Below are 13,372 nucleotides of genomic sequence, written 5' to 3'. Positions count from 1 at the left end.
GTTTGCTTTAATTACTGATATGACAATGTGCTAAACACTGAGCGATGCCGGCTTTGACACTTCCCTTTGCAAGCCATAGTTGCCGGCTAGTCTATCTCCATCGCCGTGCCCTTCGTCGCACCCCTTCGTGTCGACTTCCTTGGGCCAGCGGAACTCGCTGTGGGGGCATTCGCTCCGGTGGCTCTTCCTGGGCGCTCACTCGACACTCTCTGTGCCTCCGACGCTGGCTGTACCCGCCCGGCTGCCGTCTCGCCTTTCACGCCCACCGACTTCTCGTCATTGCGACCGCCCTTTTCGCCGGCAGCAGAACCCGCTTTGCTGACAGCCTGTAGCAGTTCCTGCTCTTCCCAGTCTGTCCGCAGCCTGGACACCTTGTCCACCAAATCCGCCGCGCTGCTTTCATCGAGGCTGTTTCCTGTGGCTCTCTCTTGAACACCACTAGTACCAGCACCGGCTACCTCCTTGCCCTTCCCAGCTGGCCCCGTTTCAGATGAACCGGCAGCATCACCGCCTGTCGACCGAAGCAACAGGCACTCGTTGTACGCCTCCCAGGCCATCTCGGCCTCATCATGCACCCACTCCATGCGCTGCCAGGTCTCGGTCTGCACGTTGCGCAGGCGGTCGGCCATGGTTTCCGTCGCGACGCCGCCGTCAGCATCCATAGCGGATTTAATGGTCATGTGGATGGCTCGGCCGGCAGAGGCACCCGGTTTGTCAGCTCCATTGGCGGCGGCGGCGGCGGCAGCGGCCGCCGCTGCTGTGGGTGCGCGGGAGAGGCGTTCTTGCTCGGTGGAAGCGTCGATGTGGTGTGGGACGGGGCGGAGGTGGATGGTTGAGGAGACAGGGGTGAGGTGGAGGTTTTCTGGGTGGGAAAGGTTATTCGGTTAGTAAAGTTGGGCGGGTGGATGAAAGCGAGAGGCCCGCTGACTTACTCCCTTGAAAAACACCAATCATATGGCGGGTATTCTCCTCCTCTGCACTCTGTCCGCCTCCAAATGTTTGTGTGCGTAGGACCTTGTCTTGTCTCGTCGCCTCAGCCCAGGTCAATGGCCCTTCGTCGTCGTTATGGCCGGCAACCCCTCGACGGCCGCGGGCAGTGGACGAAGTCGGCACAATGTTGAAGCCCCCCGCTAAGCCCAGACTGCCTCCTTTCTTGGCCTCCATTGACTTCTGAAGTGATGTGCCCCACGCTACGCCCTTGTTCTTGTCGTATGCTTCGGTCGTGTCCAGTGGTATGTCGACCTCGTACATCCCGGTGCTTGGTTTCATACGCAGCTCGGCGATGCGCGGCACGCGTACCTGAGCCGGATCTTGGGCGGTCTTGTTTACATATTGTAGCACAACAAGATTCCGGTGCTCGGTGAGGGAGGGTTTGACGAAGACGGAGTATTTTGCAACGATGGGGTCGTCGTCGTCTGAAGGGCCTCGAGGGTTTGCCGACATGGTATCGGCCGTGGTATCGGTTAACTGTTCCAATTGACGCAATTGACGCAAAAGTAAACGCCAGTAGGGGGCAAAGTTATTACTTGAACAACTTTTAACAACTCGCTGAAATCAGTCTCTTGAGGGAGGTTTATTTTCAGGTTGTCAAGCTGCACAGCTTTTGTCAATGTTAGTTACCAGTCAAAGCGGGATCAGAGCGACCTGCAAATGCCCCGCGGCGCTGGAAATTTTAGTGGGGCTTGCAACAAATGCTGGAGCGGGACGGGAGTCACGCTACAAAACCGCGACCGCGTCTCGGATAAAGTTCAGCCGGGCAATGAACCTCCACACTAGGTGGTTCTGTCTTGCAGTTGATGCCGGACCGACGAGATGTCTACACTAGCCAAGCTCCGAGATGGAATTCACGCAACGCCATCCTCGCTTCAATCGAGGCGTGGTAAGGGGCAATTGCCCGCCAAGCGCGAGACGCCGGAAAATATCAACACCACAAAACACCGCTTGGTTGGTGTGAAGCTTCTCACAATCCCTCGATGTGACTGTTTTAGGGTTTCAGCGTCCACAAAGGGAGGTTCATTGCCCGAGACATGTGCGCTAACTAACGAACGAGTTAACGCCGGGCCCGGAACCGTGCCAAGGACCCAATATCCTGATGGACGGACGTTGACGGCTGCAACGCTAGTGCGACGGCCCGAGATGGCATTCCGCTGGAGAAGCTGCTGAGAAAAGGGTGTGACACGAACACGATGACCTCACGGTGCGCAACAAAAGACGCCCGGCTAAGAAAACTCCGAGACGAAGCCCCAAGGAGGCAAGGTCAAACCGAATCAGGCCCGATGCATTGTGGGCTCTTTCACCGGTTCCCCCAAATCCTATCAATAAGACCCCTCCGCTTCAGAGGGAGATCGCCGAAACCAAATGATCTCCCACGCGCCCCCCCGCCTTGTTCCCGCGGCGTTGTCCAAAAAAGAAACCGCGACGATGGCTTGGCTCGCCGGCAACAAGGCGGCCAAGACCATCACTGCCCTGCAATTGTTTCGTCATGGGATGTCACGTTGCGCGGCGGGACTCCTTACAAGAATGGGGTGTCGAACTTTGAGAAACAGCTCCGCCGTGTTTTCAAAAGATGATATGTAGAGAGATGCACGCCCACCAAACCTCGGTTAGCCGAATGGAATGGGAGAGCAACAAAGCAATTGCTGCGCGGTCCCAAATCTCGATCAGGTATCCCTCAAAAGGGAGTTAAGACCTTTCCGGGCCGGTCTGTTACGCGATGTGAGCCACTTGATGCAGCTATTCCGAAGTGGAGCACACCGGATGAGCATCCGACAGCCACACCGACTGGGGACTCGAATGCGAGGTCATCGTCCCATGCGAGATTCCCCAACGACCGCTCTACATAGTACCCACCGGATCGCCCGGTCCTGGGATTTTCTTCTTTTGAGGGCTTGCTCTCGAGCACGTATTGTTCATTTAACGTTGAAACGACCACGCGCGGCTGTCAAGCACTATCAGACCACATCGGCGACACCCCACGACGGCCACCACACGGCAGCCCAATGCCGCCTTGGTCACGGTTCCCCCTTTTCCACCGACATTTACTGACGGCAAAGGCGGCCGCCAACCAAATCAAGGTGGAAGGCGGGTTCTAAGCAAAACATTAAAGTCCCGATGCCACACCAATCCTCATGAGTCCAGCAGCGCCAGGAGGGCCCGACCATGGTTCTTCGGCGGCTAGCTTGCCCCACGACAACACCGGTCCCAACATTCTGGTAGCAACATGGACGACTTGGACGATTGCCTCCATCTTCGTGATGATGAGGTTCTGGACGCGGGTGAAGATCGTTCATAAGCTGGGGGCAGCCGATTGGTGTATCTTATTGTCACTCGTAGGCCATTTCACACCCGCAGGTACATACAGCTCGATATTCTAACCCTTTGGCGGATAGTTAGCGGCTGCAGGAATGTGCGGCAGCTATGTTCAGCGTGAGCTTTTGCCCTGTAGTTATTTACTCGACTCCCTTTGCAAATCGAGATACTTACTCACCCTACACAAGAGGTTCGATATGACCTTGGCCGACACACCTATGACATAGACGACATAGACTTCTGGGCTCATTGGCCTCACCGGATGGAGGTAGACCCAAATCCCGCTATTAGATAGTACTTGTTCTACTCAGCCCGATAACATGGCTAACCATTGTCACGGAAACAGGGATGGTGGTTCTCACTGCTCTTCTATGTCCTCTCTATGGGCTTGACCAAGGTTTCCATCTGCCTGCTCTATCTCAACATCTTTACCCTTACATGGGCCCGCCGAGCTTGTTACGCCGTCCTCATTTTTGTCGTGATAACCAACCTATGGGCCGTCTCCATCACACTCACCTTCTGCATCCCGCTACAAGCAACTTGGGATTTATCCATCGTGCCTACGTTTTGCCATAATGACAAGACATGGTGGGTAAATACATAGTTCGTCTCCCCTTCCTCCCATAAAAAGCTCTGTTGCCGAAAACAACACTAACGCATCGGCTCCATCAGCATCATCATTGTAACCGACGTGTTAATTTTTCTCCTTCCCGTCCCAATCGTTCTGCCCCTTAAACTTCCGCAGCGTCAAAAGCTCATCGTGATGTGCATTTTCGCGGTCGGATTTTTGTAAGTGCCCACAGATTTCAGAGGAAGCACCCGTTCACAACTAAACTAACACCACTTTCCATCAACCAGTGTCTGCCTCGTTTCTCTAATCCGCCTCGTCATCCTCATCGACGCCAAGAGCCACGTCAACCCGGACTTCACCCACGCAAGCAGCTCCTTGACCTACTGGACTGCCATCGAAGTACACACCGCCATCGCCGTCTCCTGCGCCATGACCCTAAAACCGCTCGCCGCTAAGATTTTCCCAAACTTCTTCGCCCTGCGGAGCCTCGATGCGAGCTCCGGGGAAGGAACTAGTTCTGGTGCCAACAATCACCATTCCCCGCCCACGATCGGCTCGAGGCCGACACGGCCGTTGTATTCGGGGCGACAAGAGGCGCACTTGACAACTGGGACTGATGCTATTATCGAGATGGGGCCTGTGGCCGGGGACAGGGACGTACCTGGGCGCCAGACGGGTTCAGGGGTTGCGTATCACGGCACAGGGGGTGTTACGTCGGGGGGCATCCATCATCGACAGCGGTCGATAGGAGAAGGTGCTGGGAAGGAAGTATTACCGGTTGGGAACAGAAGGGGGCCCGATACGAATGAGGATGTTGGAGAAGGGTACAACAGCGGCCCTTACCCGTGGTTACGAAGCGACGGGGCTTCGGAAAGGACGGAGAGCTTGGCCAGACAGGTGACGGCCAGATCGATTTCGTGACTTCGCGGGGAGAATGATGACCGGCGTGCCGTCGAATCTGGCACCAGACCTGCGAATTATTGGCGTTAAATGCGAGGCGTCCGTGGGCGGGTGGCATCGAGTTATTATCATGGGTTAGCCTCGAATGTACTCCGGGCCGAAACACGATTGGGAAAATAGGTACACTTGGATCGTGGTATACAATTCATCAAATCATCCGCAAGAAATCGAGAAAACAAGCAGTTGTGTCCGTAAACGGTGTTGCCAGCCGAGACAGAGTTCTGTGTGGAACAGGAACTCGTCGTATCTCTAAGGCTCGATCTTTATAAAAGCGCCTATGCTACCCGTGGTGAATGGTTTCAAGCAAGCCTCCAGTTTTTATAACCCCAGAAAATAACGCCTGGTCCCCTTCTGGCAAATGACAACCGACTCAACTCCATTGCCCAACTCTTCGTGCAGCCCTTACCAACCCCGACCAGCCATCTTCTCCTCGGGCTTGAGGCCAGCGTTGCTAATACCCCGCATAGCCTCGCCGTGCTCGATGCTGGCCGCTATAAGCGCCTTCCCGTCAGTGTACTGGGCGGTAGCCTTGACGATAGCACGGGCACGCTTAGCCGCATGCTCAGGTGTCTCGGCGTCCTTGAAGATGCCGCTGCCAACGAACACACCGTCACAGCCAAGGTGCATCATCAGTGCGGCGTCGGCTGGGGTAGCCACTCCCCCAGCAGCAAAGTTGACAACGGGGAGACGACCAAGCTCGGCGGTCTGCTTGAGTAGGGCGACATCGGCGCCGATCTCACGGGCGAGGGCGGAGATGGCCAGGTCTCCGCCGGCGGCGAGAGCGGCCTTGGCGCGGGCAATGTCGGCGTTGACGGTGCGGATGTGCTTGACGGCCTCGACAATGTCGCCGGTTCCGGCCTCGCCCTTGGTGCGGATCATGGCGGCGCCTTCCTTGATGCGGCGGAGGGCCTCGCCGAGGTTGCGGCAGCCGCAGACAAAGGGGATCTTGAAGTCAGACTTCTGGACGTGGAATTGGTCGTCAGCCGGGGTGAGCACCTCGCTCTCGTCGATGTAGTCCACGTCGAGGGCCTCGAGGATCTGGCACTCGACCACATGGCCGATGCGGGCCTTGGCCATAACGGGAATGGTCACGGCCTTTTGGATGTCCTGGATCATCTCGGGGTTCGACATGCGCGCCACGCCACCCATCTTGCGGATGTCGGACGGGATCCGCTCCAGAGCCATGACAGCGACGGCACCGGCCTCCTCGGCGATGCGGGCCTCGGCGGCGGTTGTGACGTCCATAATCACGCCGCCCTTCAGCATCTGGGCGAGACCGGCCTTGACAGTGAAGTCATCGTTGGTGGTGCCGTTTGTGGTAGGGTGAAGGTTGGTGGCCATTTTTGCTGATTTCTTTTTTGCTTTGGTCAGTTTTCTCTTCTATTCCCTCTGATAGGCAAAACTGACGTTTTTTTGCTAAGAATGACTGGAGAAACTTGGAGTTTTAATGTTTTCTGGCTTCTCAAGGGTGAGGTCGTCTGGGGTATCGCGGGGATGTGAGATGGAGCAGAGAACTAAGGTCCCGGAGAAGTATTGATCCAGAAGTCTGGATATGACTAAATCCATTCACATCTGAAAGGGAATTGCGTGAGTCAGTCATTTGGTTGGCCCCCTCGAAGATTCTCACAGATGTGGAATGAGATGGAGGGGCAATTGCACAGTATTTCTCTCACGGTGCGATCTTAAACCCCGGTGTTCAGTGGGATCACCCCTGCGCGCGCCCCGCCTCCGAACCGGAGCTTCACCAGGAACGGCGGCGAGGGCTGACGCTTGGCGGCTCGGCAAGCACAACTTCAGAAGACGAGAGCCCGTGGTCCGCGGGCATGGAGGTGTGGCAGGGGGGTTTGCTTTTCTCTGCGATGGCGGGGGGCCGCGGGTTGCGCCATTGAGGGATGGGTTCTCAATTCCGATCCATAGCTATACAATTAATTGCACCTGGACTCGGGACCGGGTTATCTCTCTCATCACCTCTCCAAGGTTATTTTGGACGCCCTTAACAAGACCGCCGGATCAGCCGGCAGTAAGCCGTTCCTTCACTCAGTCACACCTTTGGGGAAGGTGTGCTATCGGGGCGATCACAAAGACCCTAGCCGGTCCTAACTTTATTTCCACTGCTGCTGCAACGTTGGAGGGGTTAAGCACAGTGTGAATTTCGAAACCGCGGGGCAAACGCGTATTTTTCTCCTCTTCGTTAACCGCTTTCCCGCCCGGGCGCGCCGATGTCGTTGCAAAACACATTCCGTGGCGAGGCATTTTATCATTCAATTGGTCATTATGCCGCCCGTAGCCGCAAGATTCCGAGTGACATTCCTGCCCTGAGATCCCGACGAACGGCGGCCGTGATGACCATCGACCACCAACAGCTTGTGTGACTGTTTTGGTGAACCCGCAGGCAACACCTTGACGGACACCCACGCTGTTATCTATCCCGGCACACGATAAGGGAGGCCCTGCAAACGCCAACGGCCCTCCTGATCTTGGAACTTCCTGCATCTTGCACACACGCAAACACACCTCCCCACTACTTCCCCCCCGGAAGCCCACGATGGTCAACAAACCCATTGCCGTTGGAGTGCTCGCCCTCCAAGGCGGCGTTGTCGAGCATCTCAACCTCCTCCGCAAGGCTTCTGCCCATATCCAGTCCGCCGATAACCTCCAATTCACCTTCAATGAGGTGCGCACACCACCACAGCTCGCCCAATGCGATGCCCTCATACTACCCGGCGGCGAATCCACTACCATGGCCATTGTCGCCAGCAGACTAGGCTTGCTCGAGCCGCTGCGAACGTTTGTCAAGTATGTTCCATAAACATTTTCTAATTACTTCTTCCACGCCCTCGCACCTTTCTCCTCTTGCGACGGTTGAATACAATGCTGACTCGCGGGGTACAATAGGGTCCAACACAAACCGGTCTGGGGTACTTGCGCCGGTTTGGTCATGTTAGCAGAGGAAGCAGCGGCAACGAAGCAGGGCGGACAGGAACTGATAGGGGGTCTGAACGTTCGGGTGCTCCGCAACCGTTACGGCACGCAGATGCAGAGCTTTGTGGCCGGGTTGGATTTGAGCTTCCTCGGAGACAGTGGGAAAGACGACCCGTTCAGAGCGGTGTTTATCCGGGCACCTATCGTGGAGAAGATCATTACTGAGGGAGAGGTTGATGGGTCAAAAGGATCGAAGGTGGAGGTTCTGGGTGTGTTCCGGGCAGAGGGACAACAAGCACGGCTGGAGCAGGGAGGGGAAGCAGAGAAAGGAGATATCGTCGCCGTGAGGCAGGGGAATGTCTTTGGGACCAGCTTCCACCCGGAGCTGACGAATGATATCAGAATACACGTGTGGTGGTTGCGGCAAGTGGTCGATGCGTTGGGCCATGGGAAGTAGGCGGCCGAATGGGATGTGAAGGTCGGTTGGGTAATTCCCAAGTTGGCTTGCGACAGGGCCACAAATAAGATACCAACTAATTAATTAGACAATTAGACCAGATGTTTGAAAGGGGGTTTGGGTGACACCCATGGTTCATTCAATACTTCACTTGCAACAGTAGGATCACTTATCAGCTGGAATTGTTGGGCGGGGAATGCTCCTTCCTTGGTAGGAATTTCCAAAAACTGATTTATATTACATAGGGTGCCACCTGCCTGTCTCGCGACGGGGACAAGTCGAAAAAAATCGCAAGATACTTCCATCACCATGTGCTAGTATCACACCTAGAGCAGCGCGCCGCCCTTTTCGTTGTCGGGGTCATCGTCATCGTCGTCGTCGTCATCATCATCATCATCCTCCTCCTCATCGCTATCGCCATCAACGTTGTCCACGGCCACCCCGCGCTTCGGGGTCACTGGTTGGGGTGTCGTCTCACGAGAGCCATCGTGGTCGTCGTCGGCTTGCCCTGTTGTCGACGCCGAGTCGAGGCCCTGGGCCTGAGCTCTGAGAAGTCCGCTGACACTGCTAGTTCCGCTACCTGCTCGTACTGATGCCACGCTCAAGTTTCCCATTCGACTGGCCACGTCGTCAATCTCGCTGAAGAAGTGGACCTCCATTACCGTATCCGATAACGGGTTTGTCGGCGTGTCACGGGAGTCGTTTCGGCGACCGGGGTAGGAATGGCTGTGAAGGGCGCTGTCGACCTGATTCCGCATGTCTTTGACCATGCGTTCGAGGATTTGATTCCGGTCCTTTTCGAAACGGGCACCGTCCAGGTCAGGTGCTCGCCAATTGGGGTACAGGTTGCCGTGCGTGTCGCGACACTTTACTCCGGACGGATGTGCATCGAAGTATAGCTTACACAGTTTGCAGCTCGGCTTCGATGCCCCAATGTACATGCCGAATTCGGCCTGGTTGAAGAAGCGAAGCGGCCCATCACGATCTGGCATCGCCTGCGATCTCAACACCGAGGCTAACAGATTGGTCTCGGCGTGTACAATTGGCTGGAATCGGTCGGGGCGCACACGCTTGGAGATGAGTTTGTTGATGCTTTGATCTTCCAGCGTCTTTGCGTGAGACATGTACAACTCGAGGTTGCTCTTATTGGACATGCGCTGCAGTATGCCCTTTGCGGTGCGTCGGACATCAGGCGGGTCGTCCAGTGGCTCGGTAGAAGGGATGGTGGTGACTTCGAAGTCCTCAAAGAGCCGTGGCCAATTCGAGCGCGCAACAATGATAACCCTGATGGCGATGAAGTATGACAGGAGTCGACCTAGCGCGTGGCGGACATCGTTCCAGGGGCTATCTGCGTCTTGGGGTCTCCGCTTCATGTAGCCATCGAGGGGGGATCCGTAAGATTTGTTGATGGTGCGCAGCAGGGGTTCGACGTGCCGGGCAACTAGGTCTCTGTCAGGAAAAGCCTCTCTCGAGATGCACGGTGACTTCATATCGCGGTTTCAACCCGGGTCCCAGGACTTACACTCATCACCCCTCGATGGGAGGGAAGTCAATGCTGCCTCAATGCGTGGCCGCAGTTGCTCGAGCGCCTGACTAACATGACCGCCTATTATTCAAAGCGGCAAGTCAACATGTCATTCTCAAATCGGGGGGTCAACAGCAACCTTTATGGGGCTCGATTTTGCCTACCTTCTTCGGCTTCGTCGTCGGCAGCATAATCAATGCAAAACTGTAACTTAGAGAGCAGCTTCCTGAGGTAATGTTCCAGGCGGGGGCGGTTGAACGCAAGAACTTTCTGCAGAATCTTGGAGAAGATGGCTCTCTTCGCCTTGGCCTGGTTGATTTCGGAATCGGAAACGTTTCGAAGGTCATTGAGAATGCCTTTCAGGTAGTCCCGGGCCGTGTTTAGTTCGTGCTCATCCCGCCGATTGGACGCCAAGCGGTATTCGAGGGTACCGGAGTCGAGGATCACGATGGCGGTACAGGTTTTGCCCAAATCTCCCTTTTGGCTGTCGCAAATCTGAGCCAGTTTGTTTAGGAAAACAAAGTACTGTTGCTGCTGGGGTTTGCCCCAGTCGCTTTCAAGGTCCGGTGCATCGACGACATTGTTCCTGTAGATGGACCCCAGAACATCCAGCAAGATGATTGGCTCATAAAATCGTTTTCGCAAGCTCGGTGATAAGAAAGCTGGGTCGAACCCGTCGGCGTCATTTGTCGCCGACATCGTCGCGGACGTGAATTGGTCGAAGCTGGGAGTGGAAGCGCCAAAGCGGGGAAAATTGCGCTTAGCTGCCGCGCTATCTGAGGGGTTTGATTGAACCTTGAGAGTCGAATTGAGAAAGGACCAAGGTTGCGGACCCTAGGGTTCCCCTCACCCATGGATATCGACTCGCGAGGCGGGTTTATAAGAAACCATCTTTCAAACAGAGGCCCACCCTTTTCGACATCATAGTCCGACTGCCTCCGTGTTTGGCTTCTGCCCAAATAAGCCTCTCGAATGCATGACTGGTTACACGGCCAGCGGATCAGCCAAAGAGGCAGACGAGGCTTTCGAATAAACTGCGGCCGGCCATGCTGGATCAGCCCCCGATAACGTCCTCAAACCAAACGGGAGGCAGACTCAACGTCTTTCCAGTTCCAACGTGTTCCAACAGACGGCATGTTTCGGTTTTTGAAGAGCCCAGCCAGACTGCCTCGCGGCCCACCTTGACAGCCTCCGAGCTCTGGTTGGTGACGAAAGGGGGGGTGAGGGTCTCATCAACCAATGGGACCCTTGTGTTGGGCGGACGATGGTAGTCCTCAAAAAGCGGGTATGGCAGGCCTCACTACAGCTCTTGGCAACCCTTTACTGCTTCGCCTGCTGGTGTTTGTGGGAGGTTGTCCGCGAACCTCAAGGCATCTGCCGCATCTCTCCCCAGCGGCACCCCTTCCCGTGCCCGTCTGCGGACTGGACACCACCGCACGACACTCGAACGGGTCTAGGATATTAGGGTGAGAATTGCCGCTGTGGCCAGTGCGTGTGTCCTCTCGCCGCACGCCCGAGCTGCTTGCCCGCCCTTGTTCGCTTGCTCGGTTGCTTCTTGGCCCCCCTTGCTCCATCCAGCCCCTTCGGCGTTCACGTTCACAAGTCCCACGAGAACCGTCGTCGCACCGGCGGCGATCTGGTGTTCACCCTCTGAGTGGAGAAAGATTAGCTAGTTTGTCTCGACCCGAATTGGGAACCGGCCCCCCGGGATCCCGGTTTGACTGGCCCTCGCTTCGTCACCTGGTGTCTCGCGGGCTCTATCGCAGAGTCCTAGCCAGCTAGGTACCCGAGGTCATGGAACTCCCCATGTAAGTCAAGCCCAACAGATCACCTACCGGCTTCCCGACGGCGGGATCACGGGCAAAGCTGACGGAGGAGCGAAAAGCAGCCCGTCAGATGCGCGGGGGTCGATGTGGCAGAGGGACGACGATGGGAACGATGGTACCGGGATTGGTCCCGCGCCGTCTTACGGGGAGGTGGAGGGTCTGGGTCCCCCGATGTGGTTTTATACCGACAGCGCACCTGGCCTTGCGCAACCCAGCCAAGTGTCGGATTTGTCGGAGACCCATCAATTTAACTGCACTGCGGCCTACGGCACTGAGGACAGTCTCACGGTCAACCCGCAGCAGTTGAGACTCCAGACACCCACGCCCGACGCCGCAGAACGACGTGGAATGGACCTTCCCACCTCTGACTCGAGCGCTGACTGGCCGCAAATCCCGCTCCTCGAGGACTTTTCGGTCTTTGACCACCAACAAGCGCTCTTGTTCAGTGGTGGCGAACCCACCAACTCGCTCGAATTTGCGTCCACTAGTTTTGATGGCCCAAGCAGCTGTGTCCCAGACATTTCCGCTCATGAAGCCGTTGCGTGTGTAGCTCCCCGTCAGGGCTGTTACGCCTGGACCCTATAGGGTCCTCCCAACACGCATGGCAGTATGCCCGGTAGTGCTCTGGAAAGCAGCAATTTCAGCAGTTTCACGAGTTTTGAGCCTGCTCCAGCCAGCCCTTCCTTTGCAGACGACTTCTCTCAGCTTGTGCTCGAGCAGCAACAAGCGCCCGGCGGGGCTGTTGGCCTCACCCAGGATTTCCTTCCTTTTGGCGATTTCAACGATGTCGACAACTCCGACAGCTCCTCACAGTCTTTTTCTTCGCCTTTTTCTGCGAGCGCCGGCATCATGACGCCTCCGCCTTCTGATTATTCGACTACTTCCTTCGCCGATCCTTTGAGTCCTAGTTCTGTGGCTCCTACGATTTCTACGCCCGAGCCGGGTCCCCCGGAGACACCCATTTCTGCCCAGGAGAGCGACCACTCCCCAACTACCCGCCCGAAGGAGTTCCGCTGCACATATCCCGGTTGCAAGAGCAAGAAGAAGGTTTTTCTTCTTGAATGCAAGCTTCGGTATGTTATGCTTTTGGTTTGGCACATTTACCCCTGACCATGTTCTACAAATCCCGACGCACCATACCCAGTTCCTCTAGCTACCCCTTTTCTTAACCAAACCCCCTTTCCTAAACCACGACCCTCAAAAGCCCATATAAAATTCCAAGCCAGCGTTAAAGCACAAAATAACTAACCACTGCTCTTTCAAACACAACAGGAAACACATGCGCAACCACACGCGCCCAGACAAATGCCCCTTCTGTACCAGCTTCAAGGGCGCCGCCCAGTTCAAGGGGCTGGCGCGACACGTACGCGCCGCCCACTCCGACCTCCCCGAAGCACGCGCCAACCGGGCGTACTGGGCCGAGGAGGTGGCGTGTGAGTTGTGTGGGCGGTTGATGCGCAAGGATAACCGTAAGCGGCATGCGAAGAGCTGTGAGGGGAGGGGGACGGGTGGTCGGGTGGCGGTGGTTGGTATGGATGGGGTGAAAGGGGTTGGAGGTGGATGAGGAGGAGGGCGAGGAGGGGATAGGGGGAGGGTATTAATTCTTAGATGGGAGGTTGGATGGGGGGAAGGGGGATGTCGGAGGAGTTGGTATTGATGGTTAACACCTTTCCTTGTGATGGACCGTTAAGAAGAAAAGAAGAGGGGACTTGGTTGTCTCCCTGTTGCGGCCTGGGTTGGCAGCGGTTAACTTGTGTTGGGTTGGGGGCGGTTGGGGAGCGTTCCTCTTGTTGGTGTTGGAT

General features: G+C 56.2%; 6 protein-coding genes across 6 annotated transcripts; 3 read left to right on the top strand and 3 right to left on the bottom strand.

Annotated features, from left to right (window-relative positions):
- Positions 1-86: 86 nt before the first annotated feature.
- On the bottom strand, positions 87-1,443 carry C8A04DRAFT_11392 (uncharacterized protein; the record flags this gene model as incomplete). The annotated part of the gene is made up of 3 exons (XM_062776955.1): positions 87-194; positions 261-862; positions 948-1,443. The coding sequence occupies 3 exons, from the start codon at positions 1,441-1,443 to the stop codon at positions 87-89; spliced, it is 1,206 nt and encodes a 401-aa protein (XP_062637876.1).
- A 1,685-nt stretch (positions 1,444-3,128) lies between these two features.
- On the top strand, positions 3,129-4,801 carry C8A04DRAFT_11457 (uncharacterized protein; the record flags this gene model as incomplete). The annotated part of the gene is made up of 6 exons (XM_062776984.1): positions 3,129-3,329; positions 3,390-3,426; positions 3,498-3,577; positions 3,656-3,912; positions 3,982-4,098; positions 4,168-4,801. The coding sequence occupies 6 exons, from the start codon at positions 3,129-3,131 to the stop codon at positions 4,799-4,801; spliced, it is 1,326 nt and encodes a 441-aa protein (XP_062637875.1).
- Positions 4,802-5,242: 441 nt separating this feature from the next.
- C8A04DRAFT_11384 (SOR/SNZ family-domain-containing protein) lies at positions 5,243-6,181 on the bottom strand (the record flags this gene model as incomplete). The annotated part of the gene is made up of 1 exon (XM_062776949.1): positions 5,243-6,181. One exon carries the CDS (start codon positions 6,179-6,181, stop codon positions 5,243-5,245), a length of 939 nt encoding a protein of 312 aa, XP_062637874.1.
- Positions 6,182-7,385: 1,204 nt separating this feature from the next.
- On the top strand, positions 7,386-8,219 carry C8A04DRAFT_27686 (PdxT/SNO family; the record flags this gene model as incomplete). The annotated part of the gene is made up of 2 exons (XM_062780381.1): positions 7,386-7,636; positions 7,736-8,219. The coding sequence occupies 2 exons, from the start codon at positions 7,386-7,388 to the stop codon at positions 8,217-8,219; spliced, it is 735 nt and encodes a 244-aa protein (XP_062637873.1).
- A 326-nt stretch (positions 8,220-8,545) lies between these two features.
- Positions 8,546-10,443, bottom strand: C8A04DRAFT_11377 (uncharacterized protein; the record flags this gene model as incomplete). The annotated part of the gene is made up of 4 exons (XM_062776947.1): positions 8,546-8,752; positions 8,819-9,660; positions 9,742-9,825; positions 9,909-10,443. 4 exons carry the CDS (start codon positions 10,441-10,443, stop codon positions 8,546-8,548), a joined length of 1,668 nt encoding a protein of 555 aa, XP_062637872.1.
- A 1,095-nt stretch (positions 10,444-11,538) lies between these two features.
- On the top strand, positions 11,539-13,134 carry C8A04DRAFT_27684 (uncharacterized protein; the record flags this gene model as incomplete). The annotated part of the gene is made up of 4 exons (XM_062780380.1): positions 11,539-11,552; positions 11,633-12,112; positions 12,179-12,643; positions 12,843-13,134. The coding sequence occupies 4 exons, from the start codon at positions 11,539-11,541 to the stop codon at positions 13,132-13,134; spliced, it is 1,251 nt and encodes a 416-aa protein (XP_062637871.1).
- Between the last annotated feature and the right edge of the window lie 238 nt (positions 13,135-13,372).

This window comes from Dichotomopilus funicola (assembly GCF_033296635.1).
Source record: "Dichotomopilus funicola strain CBS 141.50 unplaced genomic scaffold C8A04scaffold_23, whole genome shotgun sequence".
Lineage (NCBI taxonomy): Eukaryota > Fungi > Ascomycota > Sordariomycetes > Sordariales > Chaetomiaceae > Dichotomopilus > Dichotomopilus funicola.
Note: the sequence above shows the minus strand (reverse complement) of the source record. Positions and strands in the feature narration are given on the sequence as shown.